The 13,593-nt window shown below is 41.3% G+C and overlaps 2 protein-coding genes across 16 annotated transcripts in view; one reads left to right on the forward strand and one right to left on the reverse strand.

The window, feature by feature from the left end:
* The window catches only part of LOC126779589 (hybrid signal transduction histidine kinase M-like), a 132,909-nt gene that overhangs the window by 12,169 nt on the left and 107,147 nt on the right, over positions 1–13,593 (forward strand). For 2 of the 15 annotated variants that reach the window (XM_050503720.1, XM_050503710.1), the window contains one exon: positions 146–619. The exons of 12 other annotated variants lie outside the window; for them this stretch is intronic. In XM_050503720.1, coding sequence (XP_050359677.1) covers positions 146–189 — 44 coding nt within the window. In that variant the 3' untranslated portion in view covers positions 190–619. Of the gene's footprint in view, positions 1–145; positions 620–13,593 lie in introns of those variants that run through there. One more of the 15 variants, XR_007670369.1, reaches the window with a different exon arrangement.
* On the reverse strand, positions 4,290–13,074 carry LOC126779605 (1,5-anhydro-D-fructose reductase-like). Its single transcript, XM_050503746.1, has 7 exons — positions 12,768–13,074; positions 11,973–12,115; positions 6,698–6,839; positions 6,325–6,516; positions 5,800–6,002; positions 5,283–5,438; positions 4,290–4,384 (listed from the first exon to the last, which is right to left on the reverse strand). The coding sequence occupies exons 1-7, from the start codon at positions 12,891–12,893 to the stop codon at positions 4,339–4,341; spliced, it is 1,008 nt and encodes a 335-aa protein (XP_050359703.1). The 5' UTR covers positions 12,894–13,074; the 3' UTR covers positions 4,290–4,338.

Genomic DNA, 13,593 nt, shown 5'->3' on the forward strand with positions numbered 1-13,593 from the left:
GTGGATGGTGGTACCTACCCAGACGAGCTTGCACAAAGCCCTACCACCAGTAAACAATACATAGTCATCACGCTCGAACTCTCAGTTTCCGTGTACAGAGAGCTATGATGTTAAATTTATAATTTAATAGTAATTACTATTTCAGGATTACTAAAGAAACCCCTATCAAAACCGAAGCCAGTTACATGAAGAAAATCTGATATGTATGAGAAAATAAACGTAAAATATGTTTTGTTCTTGTCTCTCCTGTAAATAATCCGAGTAAAAGAGAGTGACAATCATTTCCCGAAGTAAGTTATGAAAGAAAATTGTTATGTTTGATTAAAATGTTTGATATGATTGTTTTGTCCTTTTTTCTCCATTAAATGTATTATGTGTGTGAAAGAGAGAGAATTTATTGTGTGTATGAGTACTAAGTATTGTATAAATAACGTTAAATGTTGCAGGATGACTTAATAATGTTTGTTTTACGGCCTGACTACTGACTTCTCTCTTTCTGTCATTATTGAATTGACATTTGAAAAAAAAAGACAGCATTGTTTAATTAATCGCCCGCTAATATAAGTAAGGACGTTTATTTTTAATTTTAATGAATTTTTAAATAAATTGTATGTATTGATTAGTTGTTTTATTATCACAAAAGTATTAGTGACATTTTTTTTTATTAACGCTTGGAAGATTCTCATAAAATTCATAATTGTAGATTCGTAACTATAAAAAATATTTAAAGTATAGTAAAAATTTTGTGTTATTTGTACATTTATATATGTAATCTGTGCGTCCTTGTAAGTCGAAATTAAGTTCTCAAACGAGCGTTTGTAAAGAGTTTCTGAACGATAATATGGAAAAGTTTAATATGATTTGTATTGTAGGCGATTGTTATGTTCAATCAATCAATCAACAGCCAATCGCTGTCCACTGCTGAACACAGGCCTCTCCCAAGGTGCGCCAAAGCTCCCTGTCCTCCGCCTTCCGCATCCAGTTGGTGCCCGCCACCTTCTTAAGGTCGTCGGTCCACCTGGCTGGAGGGCGCCCTACGCTGCGCTTGCCGATTCGCGGTCTCCACTCTAGGGCTCGTCTGCTCCAACGGCCATCGGTCCTACGACATACGTGACCAGCCCACTGCCACTTCAGCCTGCTAATTTTGCAAGCTATGTCGGTGATTCCGGTTCTTTTCCGAATAATCTCATTACTGATCTTATCCTTCAAAGATACTCCGAGCATAGCTCGCTCCATAGCACGCTGAGCGACTTTGAATTTGTGGACTAGTCCCGCAGTTAGTGTCCACGTTTCGGCATCGTATGTCATGGCAGGTAAGACGCATTGGTTGAAGACTTTCGTCTTCAAACATTGCGGTATAGACGATTTGAGGACTTGACGAAGGTTGCCAAATGCTGCCCATCCCAAGCGAATTTTTCGATCGGCTTCCTTCTCGAAATTGTTCCTACCGACTTGTATTATCTGTGCTAGATAGGTATTCACTAACAACTTCGAGAGGTTTCCCCTCGACGTATATCGGTCTCGGCACGACTTGCCTATTGAACATGACCTTGGTCTTGTCCAAGTTTATACCGAGACCGACACACCGGGAAAACTCGCCTAGGCTACGCAGCATTTCGGTGAGTTGTTCCAGCGACTCTGCTATGATGACGATATCGTCGGCAAATCGAAGGTGTGAGATGTACTCGCCGTTTACATTGACTCCATACCTAGTCCAATCCAGCGTCTTGAATACGTCTTCCAACGCGTTGGTGAACAGTTTCGGGGATATTACATCCCCCTGTCTCACCCCTCTGCGCAGTTGGATCGCCTTCGTCTTACAGTCCTGAATGTGAACAGTCATTGTAGCGGCGTTGTACAGACATCTCAGTACCTCGATATATCTCCAATCGATATGACATCTCTGCAATGAGTCGAGCACTGCCCAGGTTTCGATGGAGTCGAAGGCTTTCTCGTAGTCCACAAATGCCATACACAGCGGCTGATTGTACTCTTCGGTCTTCTGCACAATCTGCCGAACAGTATGGATGTGGTCCACGGTGCTGTAGCGTGATCGAAAGCCGGCTTGCTCGGGGGCTGGAACTCGTCAAGTCGTCTGGCGAGACGGTTCGTGACGACTCTTGAGAACAGCTTATACACGTGACTCAGGAGGGAGATTGGTCTGTAGTTTTTCAAGAGGGTTTTATCACCTTTCTTGAAAAACAGTACCGCCTCACTCCCGCTCCACGTTTCCGGGGTCTTGCCATGTTGGATGACGGAATTAAAGAGGCTTGCTAGCTCTTTCAGGACCGGAGTCCCGCCTGCCTTAAGCAACTCTGTTGTGATTCCGTCATCTCCCGGAGCTTTGTTGTTTTTAAGCTGTTCTAGAGCCGCCCTAATCTCGCCTTGGTCAACGACCGGGAGCTCCTCGGAGTAATGGCGCATAAGAGGGGCGCGCTGGTCATCAATACTGATTCCCACGGGTTTATCCGATCTTGAAGAGAACAACTGCTCATAAAACCTCTCTACTTCTCCGACAATCTCAGGCCTGGAGGTAACGACCCCACCATTTTCAGTTTTAAGTTTTGTCAGACGCGGCCTCCTAAACTTGCGAGCGAACACTTTCGATCCCCGATTTTGCTCAATCGCAGCCTTGATGGCACGGGTATTGGAGCGTCGGAGATCGCGTCGCGCCAGCGTTTTTATTATTCGATTTAAGGCCTTATCTGACAAAAACGATGGTAGTTCTCGTCGTTTTCTCATGAGCTCGAGTGTCTCAGCAGAGGTTTGGTGCGTTGTCTCTTCTCTGTGGCGGAAAACACTTGCGGGATGTGTTTTGCAGTATTTTGACCAGCGTGTCGGTTCTCTCATCAATGCTGCTTATGGTTTCCAACGCGGTGAATTGATTTTGAAGTTCCATTTGGAACTTTTCGGAGCCTTGAGCAGCTTGGAGCATGGTAGGTCGGAGAGTAGAGCTTATCATTCTCGATCTTTCGGCTTTTAAGTTGATATAAATATCGTGCCTCGAACCAAGCGGTGATCACTTCCGGTATTAAGCCTGTTGATCACTGAAACATCTCTAAATATGTGCCTTTTATTCGAAATGATAAAGTCTATCTCGTTCCTTGTTACGTTATCGGGGCTATATTGTTATGTTCATTGGAATCAAATATTTACAATAGTTTATATTTAAACATTTTACAAATCTTGCTGTTTAATATTATTGAACTAGTAATACTGTAGCAAGTCACAAGCAAAAATCATTACTACCAGACAAGTAACAACGTTATATATATTTTATATATAATTTTTTTAAAGTATTTATTATTCAAATATTTTGACTCGCAAATCATCAACACGAGTTTGCCAAAGCTACCGCTGGTACCGCGCGTCTCAGTACCAAAAGGTTGTATCCCAATCTGATCGCGCGGATTATGTAACTATTAATCGTCCAATGGTTGAATATATATATATTATGAATTATCTTTGAAAAACATGTTCAAAGATAATTCATCATATATATATGATGCGATTTTAAACACGATAAGACATGCTTGTATTGTTAATGAGCAAAATGAGTGTCACTTCAATAAAATAAAATAAATTAATTAAAATTACCATTTAATTCCTCAATTACATTTTAATTAATAGCAAATTAATAGAAAAGTATGGGAATCAAATACATGATCAAAAATAAAAAATTAACTTACACTAGGAATTATTATTCATTCCATTGAGTACATTAAAAATAATACTGGAATTAAAACTAAGTACACAAAATTATTCCTAATCACACATTTGGGTAATGTGTCAAAAGTTTCACAAATTATCAATAATCATTTATCAAAATACTTAATATTAAAAAAAATTGTCATGGAATAATGCATAATTCATCGAACTCGGTAAATGGATTAAAAAAAACATAATTATAAAAAAATAAAATGTCAAAATGCAATTCAAAAGGCGCGTAATGCGCTTTTTGTCATTTATAAAATATATTCCGAAATAATGGAATTTTACACAATTACTACTAAACTAAAGACGTCATGACAAACGTACTTTTTTACTTTGAATTCTACTACAAATTGCTTATGAAAATAGCATAGGTGGTTAGTCAAGTCACACACTTTTAACACATTTTGTTCATCAGAATTCGCTCTCTTCCATTAACGAGTAAATATTACTAAAAATACGACAAAAAGTTACTACAAAAAAATATTTCAATTGAAATATCGTATCATCTTATTCTATCTTATCTTCTATAGAGAAAAATGAACTTAAACTAGAAAAAAAAATGTCAAAATGACGTAAAAAATGGCTCGAATTCGTCTCGTCACTTCTGTCAAGAACTATTAATAATTAAAAAGGTATATTAAAAGGATAGTTCTTGTGAGTCTCTCCCATTCTGAAAAAAAAAAACAATATTTTTACATTAAAAAATACTTAATATATTTAATTTAAGCAATATATATGACTATTTCAGTTACATATTATTATATTATATTGTTTACCGAAAGTAGCTTGTAATATACAAGCCCAAGAGATTTGGCTTTTTAGAGATTCTACCCTTGGCATCTCATTGACAACCATTGAGATATAAAAAACGTTATAAAAAAGTTTTTTTTTATATTAATGTTGACAACACATTGAATTATTTCATAGCAAAAACAGTCCTTACTAATAAAGGAGAATGGCCAAAAATGGTTCTAATATCCATCACTAACGAGTGTTGACTTATAGTCCATTAAAGAAAGAGTTACTTTAACTACGAGACAAAAGAAAGCTATAAGTAAAAAGTTATGATTATATTAAAAAAAATATCTTAACTTTTTTAAATTATATTAACGATATTTTTCGCATAAAAAGTCGAAAAACATGAGTTCATTCAGTTATAACTCAGTTTTTACTGACTGCATACTTTTTGTTGCGGTCTGGTTATAATGACTCACTAGTTAGACAATTTATTATATAAGTCTCTTTATTTGGACCAGGGTCCTTACATTTTTGGTCATTCTCTTTTAATTTTAAATTAAAGAATAGGAAAAAGGACACTGTTCCGATTCGATTGCGACAATTTGTTAGTAGATTCGTAATATTTTTATATCAGTTTTAAATTAGGACCATTAATCCAATTCGAAGGACTATAATTTATGTTCTTTAAATAAACCATTAATTCCTTTGCTGATCGTTAAATGAATATTAATGAGTATAGACGAATAAAAACGTTTTAAATACAAAATCATTTTTAATTTTTACGCTTAATAATCTCCATCGATCGGAATAGGTACTTTTGATAAACTCACCCCACAAATGTGAATGTACGCTTGTTCCTGTTGAGGGCGTTAAGCGCCGTAATATTGGACTCATCCAGTTTCAAGTTCAGCGCTTGTAAATTATCCCACAAGTGAGTAGCGCTAGTTGATTTAACGACTACATTGCGGCCCGCTTGTTTTTGATATCTGTAATATATATAATTAACGATATTAATAATTTGTAATTGTAAATTCGTAATAATTCAAGCAGCGTATATTGTATATTTACGATGTCGTGTCGGTAGCACCAGGCGGAGGTTCTCATATAAATAAATGTGAAGGATGGGAAGGGGATTAGGACTCAACGGCCTTTGATCTGAAGATAGGAGGATATAGGAATATCTGGGTTTCTCGCTGGTCTGGTGACATTGAAAGTGAATAATCCTTATATTATTCGCATGGTGGCAATGGAGGCAGAGCGCATATGGCGCAATAGCAAGATGAAAGGGAGTCACCACCTTGCGTACTAAAACATTACTCAAATAAAACTTATCCATCACAGACTTACGCTATAAGCAGCTGGCTTGGCTTGATCCCCAATCCCGCAGACATGACCTTAACTAAAGGATCATCTATAACTGGTGGTAAATCACTCTTCAGTTCCAATGGTGTCCCCTTAGAGCCCAACACACCGAAGCAGCTTAGCTTGACATTGCGAGTCGTACAGAATTCGTCCAAGCGTTGTTGTGTCAAGTATGGATGACTTTCGACCTGTGAATTAAATTATTAATGTTTAATTATCCATCTTTCGTGGACTTGCTATCTACACAGGAGATAGAACTAGATTTTAGTTATGAAGTTGCCAGTGTTAACCGACATCTCATCGGATTAATTGTACTCATTGTACTGTTCGTAGATTCCTATATGAATACTGCGCAGGTACTCGGGAAGCTTCACCATTCAAGTTTCTCCTGGCAGAGAGGGCTTCCATTACGATCTCTGCCACATATAGGCGTTTCGATGGTGTAATTCCTAATTCCTTTGGACCATTACCTATTATTGTCTTCAGCAAATCTTATTTAGCATTACTAACCTGATTTATAACTGGCTTAATCTTCCCCTTGTCCAAAACTTTCTCAACTTGCACAGAGTTGAAGTTGCTCACTCCCCCCCTTTTCACGAGACCCTGTTGTATCAGGTCCTCGATACCGTACCAGGCTTCGAGGTAATCGTGCTCGGAGTATTGGAGAACATTCGCGATTTTTGGTAAAGGGTTGTCACCCTCCTGTAATCAATTATTTGTTGTTAGGAATATGTCAAAACTATAAAAAGTAATAAAAATTGTCTATGATTTTATCTTGAAATCTTTCAAAAGATAGCATTAACAGTCCGCCTCAAGGCTGCAGCAGCAGTTGACTTCGATTAATTGATAATGGCAACTTTTTACCTTTTCATACGAAACTCACCTTAAGCGACATAGGATTGTGTATTAAGTAAAGGTCGAAGTACTCCAACCCCATTATTTCCAAGGACTGCTTGCAGGCCTTCAACACCAGGTCACGCCGATGGAACGTACTCCACAGCTTGGCCATTATGTACAACTCGTCACTGAGAAACAAACAATTACATATTATAGTAAGCATATATATACATATAGGCTTCTGCATCTTTGACAGATGATTTAAGCGGCATCGCGAAGGCACTTGCGTTCATGACTGAAAAGACCAATGCGAGAGAGGATCCTTCGGCCGCACTTCCGACAAGTGTATGCGCCCCCAGATGGGCGGGGGTTTGAAGCCCGCTCATGACGCTTAGTGCGTTTTTCTTTTAGTAGTTTAAACCAGTCATTATCATGCTTTGATTGACCTTCGTGAATAAGGCGTCGCCACTTGGCACGGTCCTCTGCCAGTTCCTCCCATCGATTGCTAGGGATGTTAAACGCAACCATATCACGCTTAGCGCAATCTTTGTAACGGAGCATAGGCCGCCCAACAGACATCTTTGCATCCACAGTCTGGTCCATTCGATGCACGTGTCCCAGCCACCGTAACCGTTTTTTTTTGAGAATGGCCATGATGCTAGGCAGCTGTACCTCGCCTAGAACAGACTCGTTTGTCACGCGATCCTGCCATGTGATGCCCAGAATGTTCCGAAGACAGCGCAAGTGAAATGTGCTTAGTCGGCGTTCTTGTTTTGCGTACGTTGTCCACGTTTCTGCTCCATACAAGAGTGTGATTAGGACACATGATTGGTAAACAAGCATTTTCATTTTTACCGTAAGGTGTCTGTTATCCCAAGCCCTTGTTCAGAGCCTCCCGAACGTAGAGGCTGCTTTGTCGATGCGGAAGTCGATCTCTGTATCAAGCGAGAGATTGCTCGACAAATGCGACCCAAGGTGGTTACCTTTACAGGTGGTTAACAAATTTTGCTATCTTGGGTCGCTTGGTGGTTAAACATCCTTGGTCGTTTGGTGGTTAAACATCCTTGCGTTAAAATAACGGTCTTCCTGCAGTTTATGGACATTGAAAAGAGGTCGCACGCTCTGGCAAATTTGTCCATTAGACTCTGGAGTTGAGCTTGGTCATGAGCAACGAAGGCAGCGTCGTCAGCGAAGAGGAGACTATCTACAAATAGGTCCTCCCTGTAGCGTTTGGACTTGAGCATTGAGATGTTGTACAGCCTACCATCGCTTCGCGTGTGTAAGTGGACGCCTTTCTGTTCATTTCCAAAAGCAACCTTCAGAAGCACCGAGAAGAATATTCCGAACAAGGTGGGGGCCAGTGCACAACCTTGACGAACACCACGGCGTACGTCGAATGGCGTGGATGTGTTGCCATTGTGCAGGACGGTGACTTCCATACCTTCGTGGAACGATTGCACTATCCTTAGGAGTTTTGGGGGCATCCAATTCTGACAAGAACCGAGTACAACCCCTCTCTGCTCACGGAGTCAAAAGCCTTATTTAGGTCTACAAATGCAATGACTAGGGGGGTATGTTGCTCCCTACACTTTTCTTGTAGCTGTCTGAGTGAAAATTTCATGTCGACAGTTGACCGTTGGGACCTAAAACCACATTGTGCCTCAGGGTATACGCGGTCAGCGAGCCTTTGTAGTTTGCCTAAAATGGCCCTGGCAAAGGCTTTACCGACGATGCTAAGAAGAGATATTCCGCGGTAAGAGTTGCAGTCGCCACGATCGCCTTTGCCTTTATAAAGAGTGACGATGTTAGCATCTCGCATATCCTGAGGGACGTAGTTTTCTTCCCAGCACTTAGCTAGGTGGTTATGAAGGATGGGCAAGAGGCACTCAAGCTTGACAACATCGGTGACAACATCGTCTTTTCCGGGGCTCTTTCCGCATTTGAGCTTCTTGACGGCCAGATAAAGTTCCTCTACTGTGGGTGCAACGTCTAGCTCGTGCCAAGTTGCCAGATTCGGGACAAGCTCCATTGCTTCTGGCTGAATATCCACTGGGCACGAGTAGAGCCCCTTGTAGTATTCTACCCATCTTGCCATCTGACGGATGCTGTCTGTTATAACAGAACCGTTGGTTTCCTTGAGAGGTGCCGTCTTTTTTGGAGTAGGTCCAAGAGCTTCTTTGATGCCCGCGTATACCCCGCCAATATCGCCCGCGTTTGCGCACGCTTAGATGCTTTGGCAAAGCTCTGTCCAATACGTATTTACAAAGAAGCGCGTGCTACGCTGGAGTGAGGCTTTTGCCTTCGTGAGATCTTTACGCGTCGCATCGCAAGGGTTAAGGCGAAAATTTAAAGCGGCTTGGCGTTTCGAGTCAATCAAGGGAAGTAAGTGCTCCTCGTTTTCTTAAATCCAGTCGTAAGATTTTGCCTTTTGATAGCCAAAAATCTTGCCTGCAGTGTCAGTGAGAAGAGACTTGACTTTTTCCCATTCGACTCGCGCTGATGCCGTACTGTCCCAAGTTGCAACTTCTTCGTAGACGAGTTCCCCAAATGACTCCACTACTTCCATGTCACGAGTCTTGAAAAGATTTATCTTTTTTCGACCGAGTGGCTTGGAAGAATGGACTCTTCTAGGGACAGTCGGACTTTAGTAGCAACGAGGCTATGATCGGTGTCGCAATCGGCACTGAGAAACGCCCGCGTGTGGAGCGTTTCCCGTAGATCCCTCCTTCTTGTAAGAGCAAGGTCTAATTGGTGCCAGTGTTTAGATCGAGGGTGCATCCACGAGACTTTCCGCATCATTTTGCCTTTAAAAAAGGTGTTGGTAACACACAGCTGGTGCCTTGAGCAAAACTCCAACAGTCGTTGTCCGTTGTCGTTAAGCTTGCCTATGCCGTGTGCACCGAGGCATTCAGGCCAGGCTGATGTACCCTGACCGACGCGGGCATTAAAGTCACCCAAAATATGCAGTCTGTCAGTTGGATTCACCCTGCGCACTGTCTCATCGAGCTGGCCGTAGAATTGATCCTTGGTCTCAGGTTTTGAACTAAGCGTCGGTGCGTAAGCGGAAATTAGCGTGACAAAGCCGCTTTTTGTATTTAGACGCAAGACCATAATCCGCTCGGAAACGCCTACAGGTGTCTCTATGGCGTTGATGAGATGGTTTCGAACCGCGAAACCTACACCATGCTCTCGTGTTTCCAAGGACCTCTTGCCCTTCCAGTAAAAAGTGTAGTTAGCTTCACGCAAAGACCCTTCGTCTTCAGTTCTGGTCTCTTGTAAGGCTACGATATCGATGTTGAGCCTTTTAAGCTCCACGTCGATACTGTAAGTTTTGCGCAGTTTTTGGGCGCAATCGGAGCTTCCGTAGGTGTTCGGGAAGCCTGTCCTCATCGTTCGGACATTCCATGTCGCAAAGCGCATGTAAGCAGCGTTGTTGTGGGTTTTGAGATTTTTGTTTCTTTGAGCAGGTGGTTAATGTCACAGCGTCAACGTCCAGCTGTAAGGCTTGTGTTCCGTTCACCCAGGCGGAACAAGTTAACGCTGAGGCGGATCAGTACCTTATTGATCGGGGGCTGCCCGACTTAAAGCAGGCGGTAACTGATCAATGGATCTACGATGGATCCTCCTACTGTCAAGAGTGGCCCCTGGCGTCCTCACTTACGCCTATTCGTGCTGACTTATAACCGGTGACTGCCACTCTCCGTGTTGTTTTCCACCTGCAAGACAGGTGAGCGAAGTGTCCTCTCCGTGGATGCTGCTACGCCTGGGCCAGGCGACTTTATGGCAACACGGGCTTGCCCAGTACCCATGCCACCCTCTCGTCCTCCCCAGCAGGATCCGCAGGAATGACGAGTCAATACGTGTGGTGCTGGTTTGGCCGCAGGTGATTGGCTTACGCCTAAACGGAGGCACCGCTCCGGTTTTAATATTACTTTTCCTTCTTCTTTGGCGTGACACTGGGATAATTTTGGGAAACAACGTATCAAGGAGAGGGGTGAGGATACTGTGATCACGGAAGATACAGGAATGTGACACAATTAGCTAGAGCAGTCCGGGGTCGCGTACCCGTAGTGATTCAAATATATATATATATATATATATATATATATATAACGAGCTAGCACCCTGAAGTGGAAGTGGGCTGGTCATGTCTCCAGACGCGTTGATAGCCGATGGAGACGACACGTGTTAGAGTGGAGACCATGCTTAGGCAAACGTAGTGTAGGACGCCCTGTGACAAGATGGACCGACTATTTCAAAAAGGTGGCAGGTACGGGATGGATGCGGGCTGCCCAAGATCGGGATGGTTGGCGTTCTATGGGGGAGGCTTTCGTCCAGCAGTAAGCTGATATATATATATTTATACATACAAATATATATGCTATAGTAAGCATTAGATATGACTGAGAATTTAATTGAGTTAAAAATCAATCTATAATTAGATAATTATACATTTTAATTTATCGAGCCATGATGACCCATTAGTTAGAAGACGGGAATCTTAACCGCTGATTCTGAGTTCGACACCCGTACAAGCACCACTGTATTTTCTTGTGATCAATTTGAAAGTAAATTATAGGCAAACATCGTGAGGAAACCTACATGTGGATAAAAACTGGCACGTGTAACCAATGCGGGTGGTTTTGAGATATTTGAACAGCGTGTTGGAGTAAGCTCCAAACCTTTTAAAAAAGGAGAGGAGGCCTTGCCCAGCAGTGGGTTATTTACTTTTATTTACGTTTATGAAATAAACTCATAAAGACTCTATTTAAATACAACTATTTAACACCTACTATAAAAATTTATAAGGATACAAAACTAATGAACCTAACTCAAATATATAGACAGAGCACCTGCATTCATATTAGAAAAATCCTTACAAAAGATATACACTCTCAAATTACTTTTACGAAAAAAGAAATATTCATAAGCGAATTATTAGAAATGCTAATAACATATGTTTAGGCCCATCAAGGACAAACTACGGCAAAAAAAGTATTTTGTTTGAAGGAACACGCACCCACAATAATTTGCCGAAGGATATCAAAGATAGTCTTTAACCGTAATAGCGGTATGATATTTTAAGGATTTCGTTCAATCTCATCTGAATTCTAAGCGTAAAATCTCCCAAAAGGGATTCTGCTTTGTTACACGTGAATTAAGCCACGCCTTTAAAGCTAAGGTTTATTTTTCGGGTTTTCCCCGTAGCCTCACAAAAGGAAACTATGTTGTCTGCATTGATGTGACAAAAGTTTGTATAATACAAATGCACAGAATAGTACTTTGAAAATTCTATTAGAATGAAACCACAGACAACTTACCGTCTTACAGTTCCGTCGTTTATTTTAGCCTGTATCGCCTCGCCTACTAGTTTCTCGTTTCCGTAGATGAATGCGGTGTCTATGGCGCGGTAGCCGAGATCTATCGCAGCGCCTATTATATGTTTGATCAGCTTTGGTTCCAGCTGCAGATCATAGAAGATAATATTTTATATATTAATGTCCTCCAGACCGATTTCGGCCACGGCAGCCAATCTCAAGAGAGTTGCACTCTCTTTTCCTTAGCTCTCATAACCCGATGGGACGGCAATTCGTCACGAACGTAAAAGTTCAGGCGCAGGAACTTCCAGACTCCGCGCTGCTACTGAGAATTTTCTGCCAGAAAAACCCAATAGCTTTTTATTGGCCCGACCTGGGAATTGAACCCAGGACCTCCGGGTCTGCGGCCTTACATTAAGCCACTAGACCAACAAGTAAGTCAATATATTATATATGTTGATAAAATAAAGAGCATCTTTGTATATACAGACATATAGTATTTATGTTTTTATTTAAAATAGGTAGTTAGACTGGCAAGTGAGTTATCTAATGGTAGGTGGTCACCTCCGCATAGACATGGCACTGGGAGAAATACTAATTATACTTTAGATAGTCAAACCGCCACTAATCTTGTGAACTAAGATGTTATGTCCGTTGTGCCTAAAGTTACACTGGCTCACTCATCCTTTAACCGGTGTAACGATATCTAATAAGTAGATAGTACCTACTCAGAAAGCTAGCTCAGCCCTACCACAAAGTAAATGTATACTTATAATAAATAGAAAGTATTTTACTTACCAAAGCTGTGCCAACTGCAATAACAGGCATAGCGGATCCATCTCGGAGCTCGATCGAGGTCATATTGTCAAATTTTCCATATTTAATCTTAGCATTCGTGAGTTCCGCAATCTTCTCTTGCAGCATCTCATCGCTAAGGGCTTCGACGGTCGTGGTGTTAGGTTTTGGTGCTGTTCGCTGTGTAGATACCTCATCTGTGTATATGGGTACGATTTTTTTCTGAAATCAAACGTTATTTCGGTATATTGAAGATTTGAGGGTAGTAGAGACAGTTATCTTCAGCAAATCTTTTCTAATAAGGAGAGAAGGCCTGCCTGTCTTTCCAGTGGTGTGATATTGATATACTTTTTTTTAATCGGAGTGTGGCGGCAGTTGTGAGGGGTTGAATAACCCAAGATGATGGATGAAGGATAATGATGGGTGTAGAAAAATAAATAAATGCGTTAGGCTCTCAATCAAAATTGCATGTAATGTCTTAAGCGAATGTACAGAGATCAAGGAGAGGGGGTGCGGGTACAATATTTAAATTTAACCAATCGCGGCCGATAAAAAGTATGACGTTGTGTTTGGTTAAGTTTCTCGACACGAGATGTCACTACCCATCCTTAATTGGATAGGAAGTATGAACATGCCCTCGGCCTTGGAAGCAGTGGCTTTCAATGGTCTTTAGTTTTTGTATCAGTGTCGAACACATCTTGGAAAAGAGAACAAATCTTGGCGAATGCGCGCCGCACGCCGATATGCCATCTTGTCCTAAAATTGTGCGAAGGACACGTCCCAAATGCCACTTCAACGGTGGGAGGTTATTATCCTCAAAAACCATTAA

The sequence above is a fragment of the Nymphalis io genome, chromosome 29 (genome assembly GCF_905147045.1).
Source record: "Nymphalis io chromosome 29, ilAglIoxx1.1, whole genome shotgun sequence".
Lineage (NCBI taxonomy): Eukaryota > Metazoa > Arthropoda > Insecta > Lepidoptera > Nymphalidae > Nymphalis > Nymphalis io.

What these genes read in the sequence shown, in the direction of transcription:
- LOC126779605 (XM_050503746.1), bottom strand. Translation starts at nt 12,893, where the DNA reads ATGCTGCAAGAGAAGATTGCGGAACTCACGAATGCTAAGATTAAATAT. An exon ending in TTGCAGTTGGCACAGCTTTG is followed by an intron (nt 12,116 to 12,767) that starts GTAAGTAAAATA and finishes TATGATCTGCAG; the next exon opens with CTGGAACCAAAGCTGATCAA. An exon ending in CCAAGCCAGCTGCTTATAGC is followed by an intron (nt 5,439 to 5,799) that starts GTAAGTCTGTGA and finishes TATATATTACAG; the next exon opens with ATATCAAAAACAAGCGGGCC.